General features: G+C 36.3%; 1 protein-coding gene across 4 annotated transcripts in view; it reads right to left on the bottom strand.

Moving 5' to 3' along the window:
* Positions 1–27,664, bottom strand: part of BCKDHB (branched chain keto acid dehydrogenase E1 subunit beta) — a 355,891-nt gene that overhangs the window by 262,993 nt on the left and 65,234 nt on the right. For all 4 annotated transcript variants that reach the window (XR_009187969.2, XR_009187968.2, XM_004450575.5 and 1 more), the window contains exons 4-6: positions 26,214–26,347; positions 25,814–25,969; positions 23,652–23,760 (exon numbers count right to left, since the gene is read on the bottom strand). Coding sequence is in view for 2 of the 4 variants with exons in the window: in XM_004450575.5 (XP_004450632.1) it covers positions 23,652–23,760; positions 25,814–25,969; positions 26,214–26,347 (399 nt within the window). In the remaining 2 variants the exon portion in view is untranslated. The remainder of the gene's footprint in view (positions 1–23,651; positions 23,761–25,813; positions 25,970–26,213; positions 26,348–27,664) is intronic.

Genomic DNA, 27,664 nt, shown 5'->3' with positions numbered 1-27,664 from the left:
AGGTCCATTTGAAAGTCCCAGACAACTCTGTTATCTACTAATGGAAATGTTGCTTGTATACTGTTAGATCAACACGATCTGCCCCTTATTGTTTCTGCAAATTGGACAGTATGGAACACCTTGCTGGCATAGCATAATATGATGCATCAGCAAGTTTGGAACAAGACCTTCTCATTTAAGACTGACATTCAGCTGCTGTCTCTCAATGAAACTCCTAATTATATTAATTCACCTGTAAGGGAACAGATAATAAGCCCAGCCCTTTCACCATAGACAGCTTTCCTCCTGTCTGCATAAAATGACAAGAAGGAATCCGTGGTGTGGGGTTATTACCCACAGATTTGTGTAATTTTACTATCAAGGCTAGAAATAAAGTGCACCCCCTGGTGGTTCTCCTCATTGACTGTCTTTGTGCCAGATGGTGCTACAATTGTCACTGAAAAACACATAACCACTTTAACCAATCACACTGCTCAAGCCCTTAATGACTTCAAAGTAGCAATTTCCTTGGTAAATGAATAAACTATCCAACTATTAATACAAAAGGTAGTCTCACAAAATAGGATGGCTTTTAGATATTCTTTATGCATTACAAGGTGGGACTGGTACCCTCATTAATGTTCAATGTTGTACATCTATTACTCCTATTATTCTGTTGTCTTTTATACTATTGCTGTAGAATGTGACTGCAATGCTTGTCCTATGGTCAACATAGGCTGCTATGTGGGGGTGCACTGTGCAGATCCAGGACCCCCTATAAGTCCTCAGCACATAGCCGCCTGTATGACCTAGGCATAAGTTACAACCCTCCCCAGAGGGCAGAGAATGCATAAATACTATCATAAACTATAATCTTCCCAAAGCAGTAAGCATCCTTGGTAAACATCCTTCCTAGGAGTATAGCAAAAACATCACCTCGCCCCATGCGTATGTACACTTCATGTGACCCTAGCAGAAACTCTGTTCTCATACTCTGTAGAATGCCCTTGTTCTAAAATCCCTTATATATCATCCCTTATTTTCTCATATTTTTGCAGAGTGCTAATTTCATTCATTCTTTGACTGGCCACCATCAAAGATTCTCTCCTGTCCATAAGTCCAATAAAGCTTATGCCTGATTAAAAAAACAAACAAACAACAACAACAAAAAAAAAAGTCTTTGTCTGCAAGGTCCCAGATTTGAACATCCTCTTTGATGGTTTCTAATGCATTAATCTTTTCCTCTTCCTGGATCAATGCTTCCAGGGTTCTTTTTATACAGTTTTTGTTGTTGTTGTTGTTTTTATTTCTCTCCCCTTCCCTCCCCCGCCCAGTTGTCTGTTTTCTGTGTCCATTTGCTGTGTGTTCGTCTGTGACTGCTTCTATCCTTATCAGCGGCACCGGGAATCTGTGTTGCATCATCATGTTGTGTCAGCTCTCCATGTGTGCGGCGCCATTTCTGGGCAGGCTGCACTTTATTTCGCACTGGGTGGCTCTCCTTACAGGGCGCACTCTTTGCGCGTGGGCTCCCCTACGCGGGGCACATGCCTGCATGGCAAGGCACTCCTTACACGCATCAGCACTGCGCGTGGGCCAGCTTCACATGGGTCAAGGAGGCCCAGAGTTTCAACCGTGGACCTCCCATGTGGTAGGTGGATGCCTTATCCATTGGGCCAGGGTTATTTTTATGTCTTGTAATCTTTAGCTGAAACCTAGTCATTTTGATATTTTAATGTGTTACCACTGAAATTCAGATTCTGAGCCATCAGTTCCTGAAGCTTGTATACAGCTAATATTATGACAGAGCTTTTATTGAATGCCAGGCTCTAACAACAACAAAAAAAAGGGAAAAAAAGAAAACACCTTCCCTAGTCTTTCTAGAATGAGTTGTTCAAGTACTCTTCTCAGAGGTTATCCATACAAAGAGAACAGGGAATAGCTCCAGACCAAAGCAGAGGGACCTCCCTAGTCTTTCTGCATATGAGCTTTTGTCTTGGGAATGCACACGGCCCTAGGAATCCCCTATTTACACAGATACCAATGCCTCCTCTTCCATAGGAAAGTTTCCTCACCCCTTTTTCCTAAGAAATGGTTTCCTCAAAGTTTCAGCTATTGCACAGGATATCTACAGCTAGCAATCTCTTAACTGCACTCCCACAGTGTTTGTAGGAAAACTCTGTGAACCTCCTTCTATATGCAAGGCATGTTTTGGAACAGCAAGTCCTTCAGGCTAGCATCAGACAGAAAGGGCCAGATATACATGTTCCCAGTATATGTATGAAGATTACTCTGCTTCCTCTGGGAACAAGTCCAGGGATCTGCCCTGGGAACACAGCTGGCTCCATGCCTCACGAGTGAGGGGAGAGGTGAAGGACCAGCCAGGGCACCAGGAGATCCTACTGCTTTTAAGAGGCATTTTTATTGAATTGTCACTCACCCTGTTTACTTTACAGACAAGACAGATTTTCTTTTTGATCTGTATTGTAAAATTTTTCCATATATGATTCCCTTCTACATGCAAATTCACTTACTTATAGATGCATGAATTAGCTCAGGCTGGCTCCGTTTTATTTGCCAGCCTCCTCCTTTTTTCCTTCCAATTTTCTTCCAATTTGTTATACTGCCTGTAAGTCATCTTCATGCATTTTGGAATAAGGCAGTTGTATTAAACATATATACATTATGTATAATATAGTGTCCACTTAATATATATTGTGTATCTAATATATGCAGACATCATTCAAGATGCTAGAATACAAATTTTAAAAGGCAGTTTTCGTCCTTAAGAAGCACACACTCAACTGGAAGTTATAAAGATGGAAAGACATTATCACCAAACAGCAGTGGGAACAAACTGCTCAAGGAAGACAGAGGGAAGTAACACTCTGTTTATAAGGATTAAAGATGCTTCACTTATATGGGTCTTAGAAGATAAGGAGGTAATTAACACAAGAGAAAATAAAGAAGGGCATTCCACGTAGGAAAAGTGTATTTAAAGAACTGGAGGTGTGAAGCATGTGTGTGTGTGTGTGTGTGTATACACATCTATGAACATCTGTAAACATAGATTTGTGTTTCAGCTAAAAGTGAATACTGAAATCTGTAAAGTATATTTCCAAATCCTTGGAAAGCACTGGTCAGTTCCTTCAGATTTAATACATCAATAATTCATGTAGAATATATCTGCAAGAAAATAACAGCTCACTCCTAATGACACAAGTTCCCCTTGAGGCACAATATTACCATTCAGAGATAACAGAGTCATTTCTCTGTCCTGACATTAATATGCTGTGATGCCAGTTTCTTCACAAATATAAAACTCAGGTATGGTTTTATTCACATTGCATTATACATGATACAGCGACAAAACATAAATGTTCTCTTTTTAAATGGAACTAGAGTATATTTCTAAGATATGTCACTTCATACTGTCTATGTATGAATATGCATACAGGCAGCATAATCAAAGTCTCCATAGCTGAGAAAGCCCATGTTGTTTATCAGAGTTTACTCTCACGAGGGAAGAAGGGATGAGGGGGCAAATCCACCCGGTCAAGTGCCAGTCCCAGCCCTGGCTCTGCATCTGATTAATCTGGTGACCTCTAATAAAGCATTATATTCTCTTTGTGCCCTGGTAACCCATCTATAAACTGTGGAAGGCAGTGTGTGTCTATCTTCCACATTAAGAAGGCATAAAATCAGGATAAGTTAAATTAATCAATGTGGATGGTCTTTTAGTTCTTAGGAAGAAAGCATTATAATTTAAAATAAGCCAAAGACAATATATTATTAGGCTTCATTTTCAAAGAAGTTTTGGATCACAGAGAGGCTCAACAATGGCAGGGGAGGAATACTGGTGTGGGATGTTATTGACAGGGGACACATGGTTGGCAGGGAGTTCTCCAGGGCATAGATCCAGGGTACATAAAAATGTTTGGATATTTTCATAGTGGTTGCAGTTAAAAACGACAACTGAGGGAGTGCTGAGTTCCCAGCCATGGGAGCTCTATTATATTCCCTAATGGAGAAGCAACAATTCCCCAAGTGCAACAGCAAAGACCAAAAAAGAAAGACGGTCCAACAATGAGCCCTTGATACTAATGACTATGCTTATGAGTCTGTGCGCCTGTAATAAGAACAAGGCCTAGAGCTACAGGGTGCCTAAGAGTTACCTCCTGAGAGCCTCCATGTTGCTCAAATGTGGCCAGTCTCGAAGCCAAATTCAGCATGTAAATGCACTGCCTTCCCCCCAGAGTGGGACATGACTCCCAGGGATGAGCCTCCCTGGCACCAAGGGATTACTACCAAGTACCAGCTGATGATGTAACTAGAAAATGACCTTGAATAAAAGGGTCAACTCAAACCAGCAGAATATCTCAGCCTACATGTAATATCAGGAGTTAAAAATGCTTTTTGACGTGAATAAAAGGGGGAAATGGGAAGGACAAATGAGTTTATATGGCTATGAGTCTCCAAAAAAGAGCTGGGAGGTTATCAGAGGGATCGCCCTTACGCACACCTCAGCAGAGTCCCAGAGACAGATAAAGTAGATACAACCCCAGGTACTGGTTCTTCTGAGCGCTACAGAGACCCACACGTTCTATGGTCATGGCAGATGGAGTTCAGTGCCATGTCAGTTGGCCCTACTTTAGAGTTTGTGTTTCTGTGTGATGGAGCTGTACTCAGATGTGGTCTTTGTTCACAAGCCTCTCCTGGTACTTTTACCAGATCTGTGTTTGGCACTGGGGTTCAGTGTATACCCAGGGGACCTGAATCTCTGGACTGTCCATGTGATAGCCAGGCCCTGAGCCTCAACAGACAAGCAACTTCTACACTCTGGTTTATTGGACTTACCCCACTCAGCTAACTTGGAGGTGAAGAAGGTCAACCACCACACCAGAGAGCCAAGAGTGCCTACAACTGAAAGCAGGAGAATTGCATCCAGCATCCATGTGAAATCTAAGCCCCCTCTTGATATAGATGTGGAGTGGACACAACCATTCCAGGGTCCACAGGATGGAGGAATAGAGTATGGATTAGAGTGGACTTACTGATATTCTATTCATGAATTATTGTGATTATTAATTGCAGAAAATGTAGCGTTGATTTGGAGAAAGTGGCCATGGTAGCTGCTGAGGGTAGGGAGTGGGAAGAAGAGATGTGATGTGGGGGCATTTTCAGGACTTGGAGCTGTCCTGGGTGGTATTGCAGGGACAGTTACTGGACATTGTATGTCCTCCCATGGCCCACTGGGAGGACTGGGGGAGAGTGTAAACTATAATGTGGACCACTGACCATGTCATACAGCAGTGCTCAGAGATGTATTCACCAAGCACAATGAATGTCCCATGATGATGGAAGAGGTTGTTGTTATGGGAGGAGTGGGGTGAGGGGGTAGGGGATATATAGGGACCTCATATTTTTTTTAATGTAACATTAAAAAAATAAAGACAAAAATTTTAAAAAATAAAATAAAATAATATAAAATAAGCCAAAGATACAGTCATTAAAACTATAAAGAGAATATTCATTCTAGGAATAGTTATTCTAACTCTTATTATCATTTGCTGTGTAAAGCTGATATATACAAGTATACCTGGTCTTATTATGCTTCACAGATACTGCATGTTTACAAACTAAAGGTCTGTGGCAACCCCAAGAAGAGCAAGTCTATCAGTGCCATTTTTCCAACATCATGTGCTCACTTCGTGTCTCTGTGTCATATTTTAATTAAGTTATGTGCATTGTATTTTCAGATGTATTGTTCTAGTACTTAATAGGCTACATGATAGTGTAAACATAACTTTTTTATGCACTGGGAAACCAAAAATTTCATGCAGCTTGCTTTATTGTGATATTCTTTTTATCACAGTGGTCTGGAACAGAACCCACAGTACAGAATCTCTGAGATATACCTGTACCTATAAACTAACATCATTGCTATACTACAATGGCTTTTTCTGAATAGTTTCCTTCCAAATTTGAGGTTAATTATGGTCATACTTTCTTGATAATTTTTATTTCTATGCTAACAGTGATGTTTACATTCATGTTAGAGATAAGAAAAGAATATATGACCAACAATGTAAGTGCAATTTCTTCCAGTAATCACTTTAAAATTATCCCCCAAACACAGTTGTAGTCGCTCTTTACCATACCACTTCACAATAAATTACTGAAAATCTAAAGCATTCTCAGTCTACATTAGAAAGACCAAATCAACATACTATTAACATTATAATATTTGTCTCACTCTCCAAGTAATGCAAAACAAATTTATAAAGATGGCCTTACCCTCAAGGAAATTACCATTGAATTAACAAAATTAATTTTCAATAAATAAAAGAGTAAGTACCAACTTTGATACCATTTAATCCATGGAGATTATTGGGAGCATGGGACAACAGGATAAACTGCTATAATAAATCTAAAAGCCACAAGGGAGTAAACCAGAGAGGCCTCCTAGGAGTGACAATGTGTGAGTCAAACCACATGATAACCTAGGCCTTCAGGCCATAAGCATATCAAAGTTTTACTGAATATAAGGGCAAAATGAATACAGAACTTTTAGAGATCAGATGAACTAGAATAAATGGAGAAAACCAGTAAGAAGGCACACCTCAAGAATAAATATAATTAGATATAGGCAGTGGAGTGCCATATATGAGCTAACAGAAAAGTCAAAGCAAGTAAAATGATCACAATACCATGTATCTCCTGAGAGGCCCAATATCATGTTTGTGGTGTTCATTCCAAAAATTCATAATCTGAATTGAATGATGAGGAAACGTCAGACAAATACAATTTGAGGGTCATTATTCAAAACAACTGACCAAATGTCAAGATCATGAAAGACAAAAAGGACTAAGGAACTGTCTTAAAGTGGACTACGGAAAATTAAGGATAAATGGAGACACTGGTCCAGAAAAAAGATATTAGTAGTAAATAAAATTTAATTTAGGTGAGTAGAGTAGTAATTAATAGTGTATTAATGTTCATTTCCTGGTTTTCATCATTTACTGTACTAATGTACAAGGTTAACACCTAGGGAAGCTAGGTGACCAGTATAAAGGAATTCTTTGTATTGTTTTTGCAACTTTTTGATTGAACTTATTTCATTAAAGGAAAACAAAATATATATACATATATATATATATTTAACGTATATATATGTTAAATGAAAAATAAGGCTGACCTGCCTTAAGAAGTTTCCCACAGAAAGTAGGCAAAATAAGGTATAATATATTGGGGTAGTATACCAAATTATAAATGTCCCTGAAAAGCAGATAGGAAAACCAACTAGGAAAACCTTGGCCCTGAGGCAAGGGAAAAGAGAAGCACTGTAGATTGATACTTCCTTGTTTGTTTTGGGAACATTAACTTTCCAAATACAACTAATGAAAGTGAGGGTATTAATAACTCTAGCCAACTGTAAATGTAGTACAGCCACATTCAGTATTATATCTGTAAACTTATCTTCCAGATGATTTTAACTGACTTCTAATCAGAGACATGAAGACAGAGACATAAGTGTATTATCTGGGCCTGCCAGTCAGCTTCTTGCTAAAACTCTTGACCACTAAATAAAAAGCAGTAAGCCTGACAGGTTGTCTAAACATAAATATAACACCAAGTCAGAACAGCAAATAATCATCATGTAACCAAGATACCTTTAAATATAAAGTATCATTTTAAACTTTACATGTTGCTTATAAGTGAAAAGGCCATTATATTTTTTTACTGAAATATCAATGAAAAATAAAAAACTTGCCTATCGTTTTTAATTGAAGAGCAATATCAACTTGAAATAAAAAGCACTAGACATATTTCAACTTAAATGCACTTAAATCCTTTAAATATAATTTTGAAATCCCACATTCCTAGTTCTTTTGCATAATGAAGTAAATTAGATCTTTTCAAAATTAAATGTAAATGAATCACAAAAGCACAGATGTGACAAAGTCACGTTCATATGACTTACAAAACGTCACATGTAATCGTTCCATTTTCTGATCTCATCTACTATAGCAAAAAAAGACTTATCATACTGCTATTTCATAATATTAATCAGTATACTTTATTTATATATACATATAACATTTGTCACAGCTAATTTAACTTTTGGCAATCACACTAAGAGTTGTTTTTGTTTTGTTTTTTTATGTACTCTCTAGTATATGGCATTTAATATTACAGCAAAAGTCTTTCCCAGGAACAATTTTACTGGGCAACTGTCCATCTTTCACATTTAATACATTTGACTTCCTTTACTAAATGATTTTTCAATGCATTTTTTAAGCAAAGCACTATAGATGGATGAACTTCATTGAAAATAGATTTTAACATGGTAAACTGACAAAATAGCAAATAAATGAATGGTGAGTTAAAGGACAATATTTGAAAAGCACTCTGTCAGCACATGAAGTTTAAAAGGGAAAGAAAATCACAAAAGAATTACATTGAAAGACAAATACATTATTTTTCACTGTCAATTTTAAAATGCAGCACTATTTTAGGAACCACTAAGGAAGGAAAAACAAAAGCTGCCAATTAAATTGATAGCTTTTTTATTGCTTAGGATTATTTTATAATTATTGAAAGGTTTTAATTATATATCACCTTTTAATATATAATATTTAAATAGATGCACAGGGTGAGGTACTATATCACCCTATGCATACATTTAAAAACAATAGCAAAATATAAGCAAAATAAATTGGTTAAGCTCTCCTTAAAACTCCTTCATATTCAGAATGTAACTCTATTTGTTCACCTTTTTCACTTATACTCATCAATGGCCATGTTTATCTACAGAGTATTATTCTGGGTGAGGTGAGGCAACATTTTTTAAATGAATCCATAAATGAGTTAAAAGATTGGTACTGAGCTCTCAAACTAGCTCAATAATTATGTAAAGCCTACTACTGACTCCAGCTTACAAAAGTTCTTAAATTGTTGGGATGCCTGCACTACTGCCACCACCCCTCTCCCTTTTCCCTGCTCTTCCACTTCACCACAACCATTTGGAACTTCAGAGTTAAAAGAGTGGTCTCTGGAATTTTATTCCAAGCTGAAGATACTCTTTTGTAGGTATTGATACTGACTGACATGTTTTGTTTTTTGTTTTTAAAGGCAAGGGAGTAAAGAATTTATTAAGAAACAAGAAAAGAGACAGGTACATAATCCAGGACATGGATTGCGGGCACGCTACAGGATGAGTCACACCTAATGATTCTGAGATTTACTCGTGAGCAGGTAATGGCAATTAATGGCTACTGGATGAGATCATAACAAAATGCCATGGACAGTTTTATTTCCAGTTGTGCAAAGTAAATATATATTAAAATTACTAAATAATCTAATATGCTTAAGAATTTAATGTTTTCTGCTTATTTAACCAATAAGTATAGGCAGACTTCAACTTTCCAATTTTTGAATTTTGCTTAAAGTTAAGACACATTTTTATACATTGTGGACAGAAACCTTAAGAGGCTTTTTTATACACCTTATAATCCAAATCTGAAGTTCTTTGGATCAACTTACTATAAAAATATCAGCTCAATACACCTCAACATGCTAACCAATAGTTAATATCCCTGCTTATATGGCAATGTTCCTCTACAATTAGCATTTTCATTGTATTTTTCCTTGCCACTTTATAAATATAAATGAAAAATAGAAAAGTGAAAACACTAATAACACCAAAATATTGTAAAGTTGAGACCAAGAATGAAATCATTTGGTATACTGCACACAGTAAATTTTTAACCTCAAACAAATGCTAGTACATATCAATCAGTTCATTTTTTCAATTCAAAAGGAAAAAATATAAAATTAAACATATATATGAAATGCTGGAAACTACATCATTGACAACAATGTCTAAAAGCTGAGGTTTAATTAGGGATTTTGTAATATGTTTTAGCTCTCCTGCAATGGAATTCTCCTTATTAAATATAAGTCAATCTTAGACTTTCAGATATTTGACTTTGTACACATTTTTAGGAACACATTAGGACACTGCCTGCAATCAAAGAGTGGAAGTTTTTACCATGATACAATCCACTTCCAAATATCTTAGAACATGCTATAAATAATTTTAAATCATGTAGGAGTCCCTAAAGGACTAAAAATGTCCTACTATGGCCCTCATATGACCTTAGAGCAGCAAATGATTCTCCCCGCCCCTTGATAAACCTGAATTGCCCAAACAATGACTACTAAACTGTAAGAATAATTCCTTCTTCTCTACAGAACCATTTTGGACCAACTATTTGCAGGATTAATCAGTTATTAGTGAGGGCTGAATCAAAGAAAATGCTGCGTTACAGAAAGCAAGAATGGAATTAAGAAATCTAGGTTTTAGTATCTGCATCTTAAAATTTTAGTATCTGCAGCTTAAAATTTTCATCTTCCATAAGCCCAAATATATATGAACAAGAATGTTTTCTTCAGCATTGTTTAAAATAGCCAGAATTTAGAACCAACTAAGTTTTGCATAGTAGGGAAAAGGATAAATTACAGATGATCCAAAGAAATTCTATGAGCTGAAAATAAGCTAAATCTATGTTAAATGACATAGAAATAAATCTAAAATGTATGCTAAGGAAAGCAAGTTACAAAATATTTTAAATATGCTCTTATTTATCCTTACTTGCATATATACATTCCACATTTTTACATATTTATATATAAAAGTGTGAATGCATAGGAAAGGATTTGGAAAGCAAATTACAATGTTATAGTATGATTTTATGTTACACAAACAAACTTCATTTATATATAAGCACAGGTATTCCACACCTCCATATATACAAATGCAAGGGAAAGGGTCTGAGGAAGAGTCTTACATCAAGTGAGGGGGTAGGGAAAAGGACTTTTCACTTTTTTTTCTGCATAACTCTAATACTGGGAGCTTTTTAAAAGGAACACATATGATTCATGACATTAAATTAAGAAAATAAAAATTAAATCATTATTTATTATGTGGCTTAACCTTAGTCATTGAAAACGTAAGTGCCCTAAGGCTAATTATTAAAAATGGACATCAGTTTAATATCCAAAGTTAGCCAGAAGGGTGAATAATATCAAAAATATGCGGGAAACGGATTTGGCCCAGTGGTTAGGGCGTCTGTCTACAACATGGGAGGTCCGCGGTTCAAACCCCCGGCTTCCTTGACCCGTGTGGAGCTGGTCCATGCGCAGTGCTGATGCACGCAAGGAGTGCCCTGCCACGCCGGGGTGTCCCCCGTGTAGGGGAGCCCCACGCGCAGGGAGTGCACCCCGTAAGGAGAGCCGCCCAGTGTGAAAGAAAGTGCAGCCTGCCCAGGAATGGCGCCACCCACACTTCGCATGCCGCTGCAACAGAAGCGGACAAAGAAACAAGAGGCAGCAAATAGACACAGAGAACAGACAACCGGGGGAGGGGCGGGAATTAAATAAATAAATCTTTAAAAAAAAAAAAAATGCCAAAATATAAGAAAATTCTACTGGGTTGTATTCCATAAATAGTATGGTTTATCAGATCAATCACAGAGAATATGTGAACAAACTCAAAGGTAATTTGCACCTCGAGTTGAGTAATGACGATCTTTTGATTCTTCTTGCTACTCAACATCTGATCAAAGTCTTACTGTTACAAAAGATAATAATAGCCTATTGGCTGAGTTCCCTGCTTGTTTCAGGTTTCTGGAGTTTTAGGTTTACAATAAATAGTACTCCAGAAGATCAAGATAAGGAATCTACTTGAACAATTCATAAATGAGTAAACATGAAATGCAAAAGGTCATTCATAATCAAATAAATGAAAACTGAAATAAAATTTTAGGAATAATACATGTTTAAAAGTACAAATAAAAGAGTCTGGCAAGATATACAACAGTGGTTAAGATATGAATTTATAAGCATCTTTTATGTTCTCCTCTTCAGGATTTTCAATACCTACATATAGAAGACTATAAATAGCTTCAATCCTTCAATCCTTCTTGCATGCACACACTTTACAATGTGACTTTGCTGATCTTTCCATAAAAAAACAAAATCTATGTGTCCTCTCCTCAAACCCAGGCCAGCTTTGTGACTTGGTCTGGCCAACAGACTACACTGAAAGTGATACCAGTTCCCTGCCTATGCTTCAAGGGTCTTGCACAATTCTACTTGCTCATTGGGACCTCTACTTTCACCATGTAAACAAGCCTAGGCTAGTCTACTGAGGATTAGAGACAAGTAGATAGAACTTAGTTGGCTCACTTGTCCTAGCTAAGGCCCCAGATATGTAAGACAGCAGCAAATCTAACCTACACCTGATCCACAACTGACTACAGACCTATGAAGAATTACAGGCAGCAGGAGAAGTACTGCCCAGCTGAGCCCAGCCTAAACTTCCAATCTGCAGATGAACTTAAAATAGTGGTTGTTTTTATCCAAAAAGTTTTACAGTGGCTTGTTAAGCATCAATAACTAGATTCTACCCATGTACGATCTTTGCAATGAGAAAAGTATATCTTTTATCTTAAAAAGCAATGCTCAGCATTGTTAAGCATTAATTATAACATACTGTTTATCCAAAAATATAAAAATATATTATTTTCAATATGTACATATCTTTTTAATTAAAAAAAAATTAGTTCAAAAGACACAAGAACTATATCATTGCACTTGAGGACTCAAGTTAACATTTAGTGAACTGTATTACTAAACTTATTTATACACATGGATAAAATAAATGATATGTGCCTAGTAATTTTTTATTACATATAAATGATCCTGGAAAGTACAATCACAACAACCACCACATTAAGGGAGAACTTCCAATGTCAAGGTTGTATGTTGGTGCCTTTATATCTATCTATTCAATTCATTCACTTCATTCTTAATAAACTTGATGAGATAGGTATTATCATTGTCCTCAGTGCAGAAATGAGAAAACAGAAATACAAAAGTATAAGTAGCTTGCCAAAAGTCACCCAGGTAGTAAGTAGTGGAGCCACAGAACTTCACACTTAGTCACATTTTACTAGACTGTCCCAGGAGGACAAAACGGATGCCTGTTGGAAAAAGATAAACTTGATTGACTGCCTAATGTATCTGAATATTATCAAAAGAGATGAAAGGGGATTAGGGACTAAACTAGTAACAGCAACATGAAAAATTAAGAATTTGAAAAGACGAAGAAAAGAAAGAAAAAACAACTCTAAGGAAAATGAAAAATTATTAAGTGTAATTTTTTGCTCAGCTGTAAATAATATTTCTATGGCTACAGCAATGTAAACAGTAAGTAATGACCTAACCAAAAATTACATTATAACTATGAAGATACTGGGAAAACTTAGGCATGTTGTGGGGAAATGGATGGCACATGCTGGGGAAAAGAAAATGGTCTAAGAGTTCCTTTCTCCTCTTCCCAAGTAGGAAGTTCAAAAGGTAACAGTGGGCCCTACTTTGGAATTTGTGTTCCTGAGTGAGATGGAGTTGGACTCAGATGTGACCTTTCTACACATGCCTCTTCTGTCACCTTTACTGAATCTGCGGTTGGCAATGGGGTTGGTGTATACCCAGGAGACTTGAATTTCTGGACTGGCCATGTACCAGCTAGGCCCTGAGCCTCAGCAGAGTTGCCACTCCTACTCTCCGGTTCATTGGACTTACCCAGGTCAGCCAACAGGGAAATGAAGATGGTCAACACCACAACAGAGAACCAAGAGTGCCTACAATTCCAAGCAGGAGAATCGCATCCATCAACCACATGGGTCTAAGTCCCCTCTTGATAAAAAGGTGGAGTGGACATCATCATCCCAGGGTCCACAGGATGGAGGAATAAAATACGGATTAGAGTGGACTTACTGATATTCTACTATAAAACTATTGTGGCTAGTAATGGAAGAAACTGTAGCATTGATCTGGAGAAAGTGGCCACGGTGGTTGCTGAGGGCAGGGAGAGGGAGAAAGAGTTGTGATGTGGGGCATTTTGGGGACTTGGAGATGTCCTAAATGATATTACAGAGACAGATGCTGGACATTATATATCCTGCCATAATCCACTGAATGGACTGGGAGAAAGTGTAAACTACAATGTAAAGTATAATCCATGCGGTGCAGCAGTGCTCCACAGCGTATTCACCAAATCAAATGAATGTGCCACAATGATGAAAGAGATTGTTATGTGGGAGAAGCGGGGGGTGGGGGGTGGGATATGTGAAACTTTTATATTTTTTAATGTAACATTTTTTGTGATCTATGTATCTTCAAAGAAAAAAACACTTTAAAAAAATGCTTGGAAAAAAAAAAAAGATAATGCCTTTACCATGAAAGTAAAAGAACAACCTACACAATGGGAAGAAACATTTGGAAAGGACATAGCTGATAAAGGAGTAGTATCCAGAAGATATAAAGAAACACTTCAACTTAACAACAAAAAGACAATCCAATTTAACAATGGGAAAATGACTTGAACAGACATCTCTCCAAAGATATACAAATGGCCAGAAAACACCCAAAAAGACACTCAATATCATTACCCATTAGGGAAATGCAAATTAAAATCACAATAATATAACATTTTACACCCATGAGAAAACTGTTCTTTTAAAAAAAAGTGGAAGTAACAAGTGTTGGAGAGGATGCATAGAAATAGGAACATGCATTGCTGGTGGCAATGTAAAATGATGCAGCACTATGGAAGACAGTTTAGTGGTTCCTCAGAAAGCTAAGGATAGAACTACCATATGACTGGGCAATCCACTACTAGGTATATACACAAAAGAACTGAAAGCAGGAATTCAAACAGATAATTGCATGCCTATGTTCACAGCAACATTATGCATGATTACAAAAAGATGTAAGCAACTCAAACGTCCATCACCTGATGAATGGATAAATAAAATTGTAGTATATGCATACAATGGAGTATTATTCAGCCATAAAAAGGAACGAAGTCCTGACACACACGACAACATGGATGGCTTCAAAAAAATCATGTTGAGTGAAATAAGCGAGATATGAAAGGATAAATATTGTATGATCTCATTGATTTGAAACAATTAAAATAAGCAAACTATGCATAGAGTCACAATCTAGAATATAGGGATGGTGTAGGAATAGGAGGTTAAGGTTTAAAATGTACTGGGTGCTTATTGGGAATGAAGTAAATGTTTTGGTAATGGATGGTAGTTAACTGTGAATGCAATTAACAGCACTGAAAAATACATCTGAATGTGATTAAAAGGGGAAATGTTGGATTGTACATATGGTAACAGAAAAATATATTTTTTTAAAACCCACAGAATGATACTACATAAACAGTGAACCCTAAATGAAACCATGGACTTTAATTAATATTACAATTATAAAAATGTGCTGTCATCAATTTTAACAAATGTTCCACACCAATGCAAGTTGCTGCTGGTGGGGTGACATGTGGGAATCCTGTATTTGTGCATGATTGTTCCAAAAACCCACAATTTCTCAATACTAAAAAAAAAAAGATAATGCCTGTATTAGTCAGCCAAAGGGGTGATGACGCAAAATACCAGACACTGGCTGGTTTTTATAAAGGGTATTTATTTGGGGTAGGAGCTTACAAATACCAGGCCATTAAGCGTAAGTTACTTCCCTCACCGAAGTCTATTTTCATGTGTTGGAGCAAGAGTTCAGACTTGCTGGATCGGTGGGCTCAACTACTGTTTTCTCCACAAGGTCATCTGTAGACTATGAGGCTCTCTAGGCTTTGCCTCTCTCCACATGTAGGTCAGCTGTAGACCAGCATCAAACTCCAACATCAAAACTCCAAATTAAGATCCCTCAACTCTGTCCTTTGCCATGCCTTTTAGCTGTGAGTCCCCACCCACCAAGGGGTGGGTACTCAATGTCCTAATGACATGGCCTAATCAAAGTCCTAATCATAATTCAATCATGCCCAGGTACAGAAGAGATTACAAACATAATCCAATATCTACTTTTGGAATTTATAACCATATCAAAATGCTAAAATGTCTCAATTATTTTTACTTGTATAATCTTATTATTTAAAATATGGTGATAAAAACCAGAAGAAACTACAAAAAGACTTGAAAGTGTTTGTTTGTGAGTACAGAAGCATGGATTTAGAGAAGCAGGTAAGGAACTGCTATTTTTGGTGAAAACACTTACATTATTTGCCTTTTTTAAACTCTGTGCAAATATTATTTCAATTTAAAACTAATTCAGAAATCTAACGGATGAATTAAATTTCTCTCATTAATAGATGGAACTTATTCTTGTCAGTGAGTGTACCTAATATTAAATGTACTAGGCTACATAAGAAGAATCTGCTTAACAATGCCAACTAAAACAAATTTAAAATACAAAATACTAATTCCCCTCTCATATGTACACTGATATTTGACAAAAACATGTTTTTAAAATCTCCTACCTAAGCAATTTAACAAATGCATCCCCTTCTCTTCAAAATGTCTGAATTCATATATAATTAGTCTATTTCCTAAAAAAAGAAAAATCCTCAAGATGATTATAACCTATTTTTGCTGGAAAAGATCACTTGAATCCTGTAAATAAGGCAGTACTAGTCTTACTAGTTTCTTTACTATAACAACCATAGATGAAAGCTGTATTTACATCTACATCAGTGATGTCATGTATCATCCAATTTTAAAAAATCAAAAAGTTCAAAAGATACAAGAAAATAGCTTCTCCACAAGATGCCTTTTCTGATAATGTCAGTGACTCATTCTCTTTTTGAATCATAACTAATTTGTGTTTTTCACAGTCTAGATTGCTCTTCCTTATCTATCTTTTCCAAATATCCCTATGACAGTTTTTAAAAGTTCAATTGCATTTAAATGTCATAATTATAAAAATTAATCAGGAAATTAAAAAATATGCAGTTACTTTTTCCTTTTAAATTCAGAAAACACCAAGTTTGATATCTACCTACTGTATATTTGAAATAAGTAGAAACAAGTTTCAAGAAAACTGCCATATAAAAAAAATATATTAATTACCTATTTTTATTTTCATCTTCATCATTTCATCTTTAAAGTAATAGCTAAACTGAAACTTTTTCTAATTTGTGAAGACTTGACCAGTGGGAAAGTCATCGCAGCATAAGAGATTTGAACAGGGAACAGTATGACAGTACCAGGCTAAGAAGTCATGGAGTCAAGAAGCCAAGAAGAGATATGACAGGGACAATGCTGTGCTTTGACCAAACTGTTTCATCCCCAATCACCCACCCACCCACAAATGCAGGATGACTACATGTCCCAGCTACCTTTGTACTTAATTGGATCCATATGCCTAGTTTTAGTCATGTAATATTGTAATACACTGATTCCAGACCTGGATCCATAAAAGTCTCCCTGACATGACTCTCTGCTATCTTTCCCTTTCATGAAATCTGTAGAAGCAGCATATTAAAAATGGCCATGTCATACAATGGAATATTACTCAGCTATAAGAAGGAATACAGTACAAACACATGGGATAACATAGATGAATCTTGAGGACCTTATGTTGAGCGAAGCAAGCCAGGCATTGAAGGACAAATACTACATAACCTCTCCGATATAAATAAGGAAACCAAGATGTCTCAGAGAGCTAGAGAATGGATAATAGGCTTACAGGAAAATGGAGGGAGAGAGCAAGGTTGTGGCCTGATGCCTACATGAGTGAAATCTATGATAAAGTGGAGATAAATATTTATACAGGAAAGGGATAAGATGGGGGCATAGGGATAATATTGTGTTGCGCTTTGCAGGTTGGAGGGGGGCTAGGATTGGGAGGATGGGTCAGATGGCCCAAGGAATTGGGGGGAGGGTTGGGGAGAACAGATGAATGTGGGAGATTGTCGGATATGTGGTTGAAACTATAATGCTGAGAAAATTCTTTAGAAAATATAATAAGGAAGGTTTACCTGTTTAAGGTGCTTACAGGGGAGGGGGGCATCTGGCATAGGGGCAGATTTCTAGGGAGTGTGTGAGTGCTCATCTTGTCATATAGAGATCCATACAATGAGTGGGAAAGTGTACCCATATCCTGGGGAGGCCTGATGTTCTCAAACAGAGGGAATTATGTCTGCCAAGAGAATTGGTGGCTCCCAATAGGGAAGGAAATTCTAGTATGTCATGCACTCAGCATTGTTGCAAGTATCTGTGAATGTGGGACTTCAAGCAGTGAAGCTTGGTTATCATTGTGGGCCCTGAGGGGAGGGGAAGAGGAATAGAATAGATGGAAGCAGGGTAACTGGGGGACAATGGAAGTATTCCACATGATTATGCAATGATGGATATAGGACACATTAAATTTTACCAAAAATGTATAAAAGTCTATAGGCTAAAATGTAAATCATAATGTAAACTATAATTTAACTAAAATTGTACAGTCTAAAATATAAACCATAATGTAAACCAAAATGGAACCATGTTTGATAGCTATGTTTCAATAGCTGTACATCAGCTGCAGCAAATATAACATGAACATGTAAAAATATCATCGCCGGCGAAGGGGAAAAAGGTTTTGATGTTGGATATGTGGGAGTCCCCTATATTGTATATGTGACTTTACTGTCATTTAAAACTTTTTTGAAGACAAAATGAAAAATTAGAAAATATAAATAAAAAGGATGTAGACACTGAGGAAGAGATGAAAGAAACTGCCTTGCCACTGTACATACAGGGCAACACCTATTACAGTGATAAAAGGTAAAACATCAAAAACAAAGTTTTATGATATTTACCATTTTTTAATACCCAAATTTATTTTTACTTTATTTTAGCTTTTCTAAATTAGTATGTATTCTATTTCTAATCTTTAAATCTATTATTACTATATCATTTTCCTACTAATTGAATTTTGCAACATATTAGGGTTCATTTTTGAAGAAATTTTGGACCACAGAAGGGTTCACCCATGGCAGGGGAGGAACACTGGTGTGGGGTGTTATTGATGGGGGACACATGGTTGGAAGGGAGTTCTCCAGGGCATGTATATAGGGTATATAAAAATGTCCAGATATTTGTTGGGTATTTTCATAGTAGTTACAGTTACAAAAGACAACTGAGGAAGTGTTGAGTTTTCAGCCAGCGGAGCTCTATCACATTCCCCAATGGAACAGTAACAATCCCCCAAGTGCAATGGCAAAGACCAGTGAAGAAGGATGGTCTAATGATGAGCCCTTGTTACTGATGACTATGCTAATGAGCCTGTGTGCCTGGAATTTCAACTAGGCCTAGAGCTGTAGGGTGCCTAAGACTTACCTCCTGAGAGCCTCCATGTTGCTCATATGTGGCTACTCTCTAAGCCAAACTCAGCATGTAAATGCATTACCTTCCCCCCCAGCATGGGACATGAGTCCCAGGGATGAGCCTCCCTGGTGCCAAGGGATTACTACCAAGCACCAGCTAGTGATGCAACTAGAAAAATACCTTGAATAAAAGGGGGAAATGGTAAAGGCAAATAAATTTATATGGCTAAGAGTCTTCAAAAAAGAGTCAGGAGGTCATCAGAGGGGTCATGCTTATGTACGCCTCAGCAGGATCCCAGAGATAGCCAAAGTAGATACAACCTCAGGGACTGGTGCTCCTGAGGGCTACGGAGACACACAGGTTCTACAGGCATGACAGCTGGCTCTGGATTTCAGTGGATTATGAGTGGGTCCCACTTTGGAATTTATGTTCCTGAGTGTGATGGAGTTTGACTCAGATGTGACCTTTCTACACATGTCTCTTCTGTCACTTTTACTGAACCTGTGGTTGGCCCTGGGGTTGGTGCATACCCAGGACACTTGAATCTCTGGACCGGCCATGTGCCAGCTGGGCTCTGAGCCTCAGGAGAGTTGCAACTTCTACTCTCCGGTTCACTGAACTTACCCAGGTCAGCTAACAGGGAGGTGAAGATGGTCAACACCAACAGGGAACCAAGAGCACCTATATCTCCAAGCAGGAGAATAGCATTCCATCAACCATGTGGTTTCTAAGCCCCCTCTCAATACAGAGGTGGAGTGGACATCATCATCCCATGGTCCACAGGATGGAGGACAACAGTATGGATTAGAGTGAACTTACTGGTATTCTACTATAGAATTATTGTGACTAGTAATGGAAGAAACTGTAGCATTGATCTGGAGAAAGTGGCCACAGTGATCGCTGAGGGCAGGGAGAGGGAAAAAGAGATGTGATGTGGGGGCATTTTGGGGACTTGGAGATGTCCTAAATGATATTGCAGGGACAGATGCTAGACATTATATATCCTGCCATAACCCACTGAATGGACTGGGGGAGAGTACAAACTACAATGTAAATTATAATCCATGCTGTGCAGCAGTGCTCCAAAATATATTCATTCACCAAATGCGATGAATGTGCCACAATGATGAAAGAGGTTGTTAATGTGGGAGGAGTGGGGGGTGCAGTTTGGGGCATGTGGGAACCTCTTATATTTTTTAATGTAATGTTTTTTGTGTTCTACGTATCTTTAAAAAATACAATAAAAAATAAATAAATGCTCAAAAAAAAAACCAGCCATGTCAAAAGATGAAGGATCCTGGGTGCCTTAATACTTGGAACAGAGGACCCCAAACCCCACATGTGACCACACTGAATAGTGACATGTGTAGTTTTTAAACTTTCAAAGAGTAAATTAATCCTATACCAAATGAAAAAATTAATACAGTTTATATTCAAAACCAGTTTATATGCAAAATCTATACCAAAAGAAGAAATTAATAGTTTATATTCAAAACACACTACCTTAATGCATGGTTATAGAGTGTGTGTATACGTTTGTGGGTGTGTGTGTTTATCTATATACATATCCACTCAATTAAAACGCTGCACACATGGAGAGCTGACACAAGATGATGCAACAAAAAGAAACACAGATTCCCAGTGCCACTGATAAGGATAGAAGCAGTCACAGAAGAACACACAGCGAATAGACACAGAGAGCAGACAACTGGGGGGGAGGGGAGAGAAATAAATAAATAAATAAATAAACAGATAAATAAATCTTTTTTTTTTAAAGTAGTTCATTGTGATTTTGTGGGAATATAAAAACTGGCATATTTTTAGCATAAAACTAGATCACTAGAAGAAGTTATGCTTCATTTATCCTTTCCATTCAATAATATTTGAATTGGATACAAAATGGGGTAATTTTTAAAAAGAGCACCCTCTGGGGTCAGAAAATTTTGGTTTAAAGCCTAACTCTATCACTTATTATTTGTGTGAACTTAAGCAAGTTTCTTAAACTCTCTAAACTTCAGTTTCCTTGTCTCTCAAATGGGGATTCCACCACCTCATAGGGCTTTTGTGAAGATTAAATAGAATCACCTGTGCTATATATACCCAATGTCTACCTCTAGAGCGGGGGTTCTAGCCTTTTTCTGTTCCACAGACCCCTTTGCCAGTCAAGGGAAAACCACAGACCCCTTACTAAGTGCGCACTACAGTGTGTATTATTTAATAAACACATCACACCCACACCAACATGTCCTCATGAGAATAATGTTCTTTTGAATTTCAATTCAAGTTCCCTTTTTAAGAACCCCTGCTCTAAAGACTGCGTTTAAATCCTGGCTGTATAATTTTGGGAAAATTTCTTGACTTCCTTTATCCTCAGGTTCCTCATCTATAAAGTGGTGGTCATAACAGAATTAATCTAACAAGGCTGCTGGGAGGATTAAATGAAATATTCCATATGTCTACAAAACATAGCCCTGTGTCAAGCAAATAAGTTGTTTCAGTAAGTAATTAGAAACTAAACAAACACATGAATTATTTCATTTAATACTCTCAACAATCTTTTGAGGTAAGTGCTATTATGAGTCAGTGTTTCTGTGGTCTTTCCTGAGCCACTGGAAGTCAAGAAACAATTCAAAGTTATAGTCACATATAATGACACATAATCAAGCATGGGAAAACTCCTGAAAACCTTTCGAAACCCAAACCGCATTAGGGTTTTTCATAACATTCTCTAGAGCCAAGCCTTGAACAAATGTATTTTAAGCTAGAACCCAACAACATTAAATATTCTCTTGCCAATCCAGATTTCAAAATTTGCAGCAAAGTGAATGTCACTTTTCCAAATGTTTATTTCTAGGTCTCTTTATTTAATGCTAAAAAAATCTGCATTATTTTGAAAGCTGGTTGGCTTTCCAAATATAATATCCATAGGGTATCTAATGTAAGCTAGAAATTGTTTTCATTAAATATCTACTCAGTATATACCATCAGAGTTTTTCAATTATCTCAAGATGTTAAATTCTTGTATTACATTTTATTCCATAATGGGATACAGATTCAATTTAGAGATTCCATTTGAAATATGCATTTAAACTTAAGAGCAACTAGAACTCTCATACATTTCCAATGGAGTATAAAATAGCACAACCATTTTGGAAAACTCTCCAGCAGATTCTTATGAAGTTAAATCTACACCTACTTTCCTATTCACCAATCTCATTGCTTGGTGTTTATTAGCCAAAAGAGATGAAAACATGGCCTCAAAAACACTTGTACAGGAATGTTCCTAGCATCCTTGTACAAAATAGCCAAAAACTGAAAGCAATCCAAATTTCTATAAATTGTCATACAGACATATAATGAAATGCTACTCCACAATGAAAAAGAAATGAACTACTGACACAGGAAACAATGTGAATGAATCTCAAAAATGTTACAAGGAACAAAAGAAGCCAGACACAAAAGAATATATACTATATGATTTCACTTATGAGAAGTACACAAACACATATAACAAATCTATGGGGATAGCAATCAGAAAGTTGCAAAGGATGGGGTGGAGAGAATGGTCTGGCAGGGAAGAGGCTTTTTAAAAAGGAGCTCCTTGGGCTGGTGGAAAGGGTTCTACATCTTGTTTTGTATAAAGCTTACAAGGATGTATAAGACTCAAAAAACTCATCAAACTGAATACTTAATACCTGTGTATTTGACTGTACACTTAATTCCTGTGCATTTGACTATACACAAGTTACATCTCAGTTAAAAAAATTTTTTTATACTTAAAAGAATTATTCAGGGAAAACAATTTTCCACAGCAATGTTTTTTTAATTCAAAATAATATATCATTTAGACAGAACAAATTGTTTCATGTTTAAAATTTCTATCCTAGCTGAGAAATAAGTAGTCACAAGTGACTTTTTATAGAATTATGATGATTGTTCAGCTAAAAGTGGGACAACCAACATCTCAGTTTGCCTTAGACAGTAATTCCAGTGTAGACCTGTTGTCACAGCATAATTGTTAATAGTGTCTCCTTCACTATAAAAAGTAGCCTGTTTTAGGTGAAGAACTCTATGATCGGTTTAACTAAAAGAGAACTTACATATTATTTAGTAAAAGAGCTCATTTACTTTTCCATTCAACACACATTTACTAAGAATCTACTATGTAGCTCAATATTGTTCTGTGTTCTTGCTACCACTTCACATTGTTTCTCTCTCTCCACAATCAAAATATTAAATGGCTAGATGGATTTTCCCTATGCAATATAAAATTTATACCTTAGGACAAGACTAACCATAGAACAAATTAATCAGAATTTTTTCCATATGGGAAATAGAAATCATGATTATGAAAAAAAAGTTATACTCTTTTCAACTGTGGGAAAAAAAAGTACATAAAGATATTCACAAATATAAAATAAAGGAAATCTTTACCTGCTGCCCTGTAAAGTATTTTAGGTTCAAAAAATATACAAGGATTTTTATCCTCTATGCATGACAAAAGAAGTCCCTTAGCCTGGAAAGGACTTCTGGGCACAACCACCTGCAAAAACAAATTTTTTAAAAGATAATTTTAGTACAAATGTAGCCTAGTAAACTCACTTATAAGACAAGTTGATATTTAAATAATCTATCTTTACTAAGTAAAACAGAAATCAGGTATTTATTTTTAGTCTAATTACCATTTATATAAAATTTACACTGTTTTAACCAAAAAATTCCTTTTTTTTTTTTCCCAATAAATATTACCAGATACTTACCATGTTCTGGTAACTAAGCAAAGCTCTTCTTTTAAGGAGCTAAACTGGCATACAAAAAATTTAAAAGAATCTGCAAGGAGCATTCATCAAAATGAAAAAAAACTAAAATTGCCAATATCTTCCTGTATTTACATATAAATAAAGAAATCTGTTCTATTAATACTCTGCTACCTTCAAAGAGCATGCAATTCTCTTCTCCAATTTTAAGAACCAAAATCTCCTTCTTTCCTTCCATACTTCTGGTTGACAGGAAAGAGGCTCCAGAACCTTCGTGAGAATCGCTGTGATGATAGGAAGATGACAATATTGGCAGCAGTTACCAAGTACTCTATGTGGATTAATTATTTATTATTGTTCATAGCAATCCCATGAGGTAGCTATTGTTATTTTCTCCACTTTAAAAACAAAGAGACTGAGACTTAAAGAGCAAGCAAGCAACTTGCTGAGGTCACACTACTTGGTCACATTACTTGGAAGATCAGGGATTCTCACCCAATTCTGACTGAGATGCTGGAGCCTGACTTTTACCCTCTACTCCATGTTGCCTCTGATTACAAACTCATGCCTAGTTTTTAATGATTGCTTAATAACTATGCAAAGCACAATTATTACAAAGGAAAAGTTATCATTAAAAAAACCTGAGTTTATTACAAAGACTAAATTAGGATTCCTTGAAGCAAACTACATTTGATTTTCAATCATTTTGTACCATTTTATTGGATATTTAATTAAAAATAAAATAGCACAAATATCACTATTTTCTATAAAGAGACTACTGAATGCATTGCTTACCATGTCACACAATGTCTTTATCTTATGTTCCCTACTTTTTAGTTTCTCTGAATCTGTTTTTCTTCCTCTTTATTTTTAGCCTTTTGTGCTTCATTTTCATTTGGGATGAAAGCAAAAGGAGGAGAAGGGGGCAGAGAAGGTAGGGGACTGAGAGAAAAGCACAGTTCTTAAAAACACTAAAGTTATAAACATTAAATGTAGGTCAATGTTCAGACCAAGAAGAAAAATAACTGGGGCCTCAAATGTGACTTCAATACCATCTTACCACTTTGAGTTTATATTGAGAAAGTATGTGACCTCTACTCAGTTAAGAAAAACTTTATGAATTTCATCAGGAAGAAAAAAAAAAAACAACCCAAGTTCCCAGCAAATGAAGACAGTTCATTTGCATTTGTTTTGTCAAAAACAAACATGCATCTCTGGGTAAATACAAGTTTCTATAATGATTCCCTGGAAAATTCTTCAGTTAATAGAAATAAAAAGCATGATAATGTAAAAAATTTAAATGTAAAATAAACTCTTTTTATTATCAAAAGATCTAATCTACTGTGGAAGACAGGTTGTAAAAGGGAGATGCTTCAAAATTGTTTGGGAAAGTATTTCTTATCCTGCACTGGAAAACACACCTAGGTAGCAAAGTTTTCTCTTGGTCTGTTTGAAAAGAAAGAAAATGGCCTAAAATCAAAAGCACTATCCCTCTGATTTTGAGGTAAATATGGACTAAATAATTGAATCTTTAAAATTATTCCATATTCAGTTAATTGGGAAAGGCCCATTAGAAAGAAACATAGAGCTTTGAAAGAGGAAGAAGAAAAACCAACTATGTGCTCAGCAACCAATGCTGCTTCAAGAAGAATGTTCTATTAACCAGACACTGAAGAGTTGACTTAAAGAAAATGCTAGTCTTTTTTTCCTAAATGAAATTAAGTTCATACAAATTCCAAAAATCCTTTGTTTTCCTTCAAATAAGTATATTGGTTAATATTAACAGAATCAACCAAAATGGAAACATTAAACAGTGATAAAGTACATAAATGATTATACCTTGATTCCTGGACAATGGGCAAAAAAAGCTTCAGGACTCTGAGAATGATAGAGAGCCCCATGGCCAACACAGCCCCAAGGGGCCCGGATGGTGAGGCTACCGCAATTAAAAAGATCACCAGAGCGGTATCGATACTTGGCAGCTTCATTAACAATCTGGAGGGAAAAGTAGAAACGGCATGTCATAATGAATCCTTTATGCCCCATCCATTTTCTTCAATCATCCCATTAGATCTTTAAATTTTGCCCATTACAAAAGGGTAACTCATAAAGCACCAGCTCAAACGTTAACAAAACATTCCTAAGATAGAGGAAGAGGAGGAAGACAGAGATAATATTTCAATAATTCATGGAATTAATCCTAGAAATGTTCACTTATAATAAAATGTGATGCTCTTACCTGATCAAAAGCAGGGAAAATATAATCTGCAAACTGAATTTCTGCAATGGCAGTAGCACCAGTTACCGCAATTCCAATTCCAAATCCAACAATCCCTTGTTCACACAACGGGGTATTAAAAACTCTATCTTTTCCTTAAAAGAAAAAATTCATATGACACATGAGAGCACCGTTAAAGGCTTCAATTCACAAGGAAGACATATAATTCCAAATTTAAATTCACCTAACAGAATTGGCTAAAAATAATTATAAACACATGACAGAACTGAAATGGTAAATGAACAAATTCACAATATAGTAGGAAATTTTTAACTTACCAGTCTCAGGAACTGACAGAAAAAGTATACAAAAAAAAACAAAAACGAAAGGATATTGAGATTCCAGCATCATTAACATAACAAACATGACTGACATGCATAGTACACTGCACCCAAAGAACTAAGAATAAAAATTCTTTTTATGTAAACAGAGAACACTGACATAAATTGACCATAAATTGGACTATAAATCCAATATAAAAAAAATTTCAAAGGATCATGATCATACAAAGTAAATCTCTGAACATGGGCAGAATTAAGCTAGAAATCAACAACAAAAGGACAATTAGAAAATCCTTATGCAAGAAAATTTTAAAAGTACATGTCTAAATAACCCATGGGTCAAAGAAGAATCTATAATGAAAATCAGAAAACATTTTGAAATAACTGACAATTAAAAAATTAAATATCACAACTTACGGAGGTCCCAGTTTTAGTAATGGCAGAACAGCTGTTTTTAGACTAATCCTCCAGGACCTAATGATTATAAACTCTGAAGAAAATATGACAAATAACTATTTAAACACACTGAAGAGCCAAAAGCAGGCAAAACTGAAGAAGACTTGATCGGTAAAAGAAGGGAAGCACAGTAGTTCAAATTCTTTCCTGACCCCTGTGCCTGGCTCCAAAGAGCCTGGCAGAAACAAACAACTGTAAGCTAAAAGAGCTCAACAGAAATTTCACCTGTACCCTATAAAGAAGAGACAGAATTTGGAGTTTTAGTCCCTTCAAATACAGAAGTTTGATAAACACTTTAGGCTCCCCATTGAAACCACAGGATATAACTTTACTAAGGCACTACTTAATTTTTACTTGAAATTTCATCACCTCTCAGCGATTTATCAGCTCTTTAGTGGAAAAAAAAAAATCTAATTTCAGGGAGTTGGATGGACATGAATAATGGCCAAGGTCTGGCCAGGAAGTCGAAAGTTTTGGGACATATCTAGGATCCCTATTTCATTACCATATTTCAGGGATTACCAGTTTTTGGTGTGTAGAGTTCACTTTTAGCTCAATCATTCCTTTTGAATATGAACCACAAATAGGGCAGGTGTTAGAAAATGCTGACAAGACATATCCTGTAGTTTGCACTCCAAAAGCAGCTGCAAAAACTTAAAGCATGATTCATCCTGA

The sequence above is a fragment of the Dasypus novemcinctus genome, chromosome 11 (genome assembly GCF_030445035.2).
Source record: "Dasypus novemcinctus isolate mDasNov1 chromosome 11, mDasNov1.1.hap2, whole genome shotgun sequence".
Lineage (NCBI taxonomy): Eukaryota > Metazoa > Chordata > Mammalia > Cingulata > Dasypodidae > Dasypus > Dasypus novemcinctus.
The sequence above is the reverse complement of the archived record's forward strand: the minus strand, read 5'-3'. Positions and strand labels throughout refer to the sequence as shown.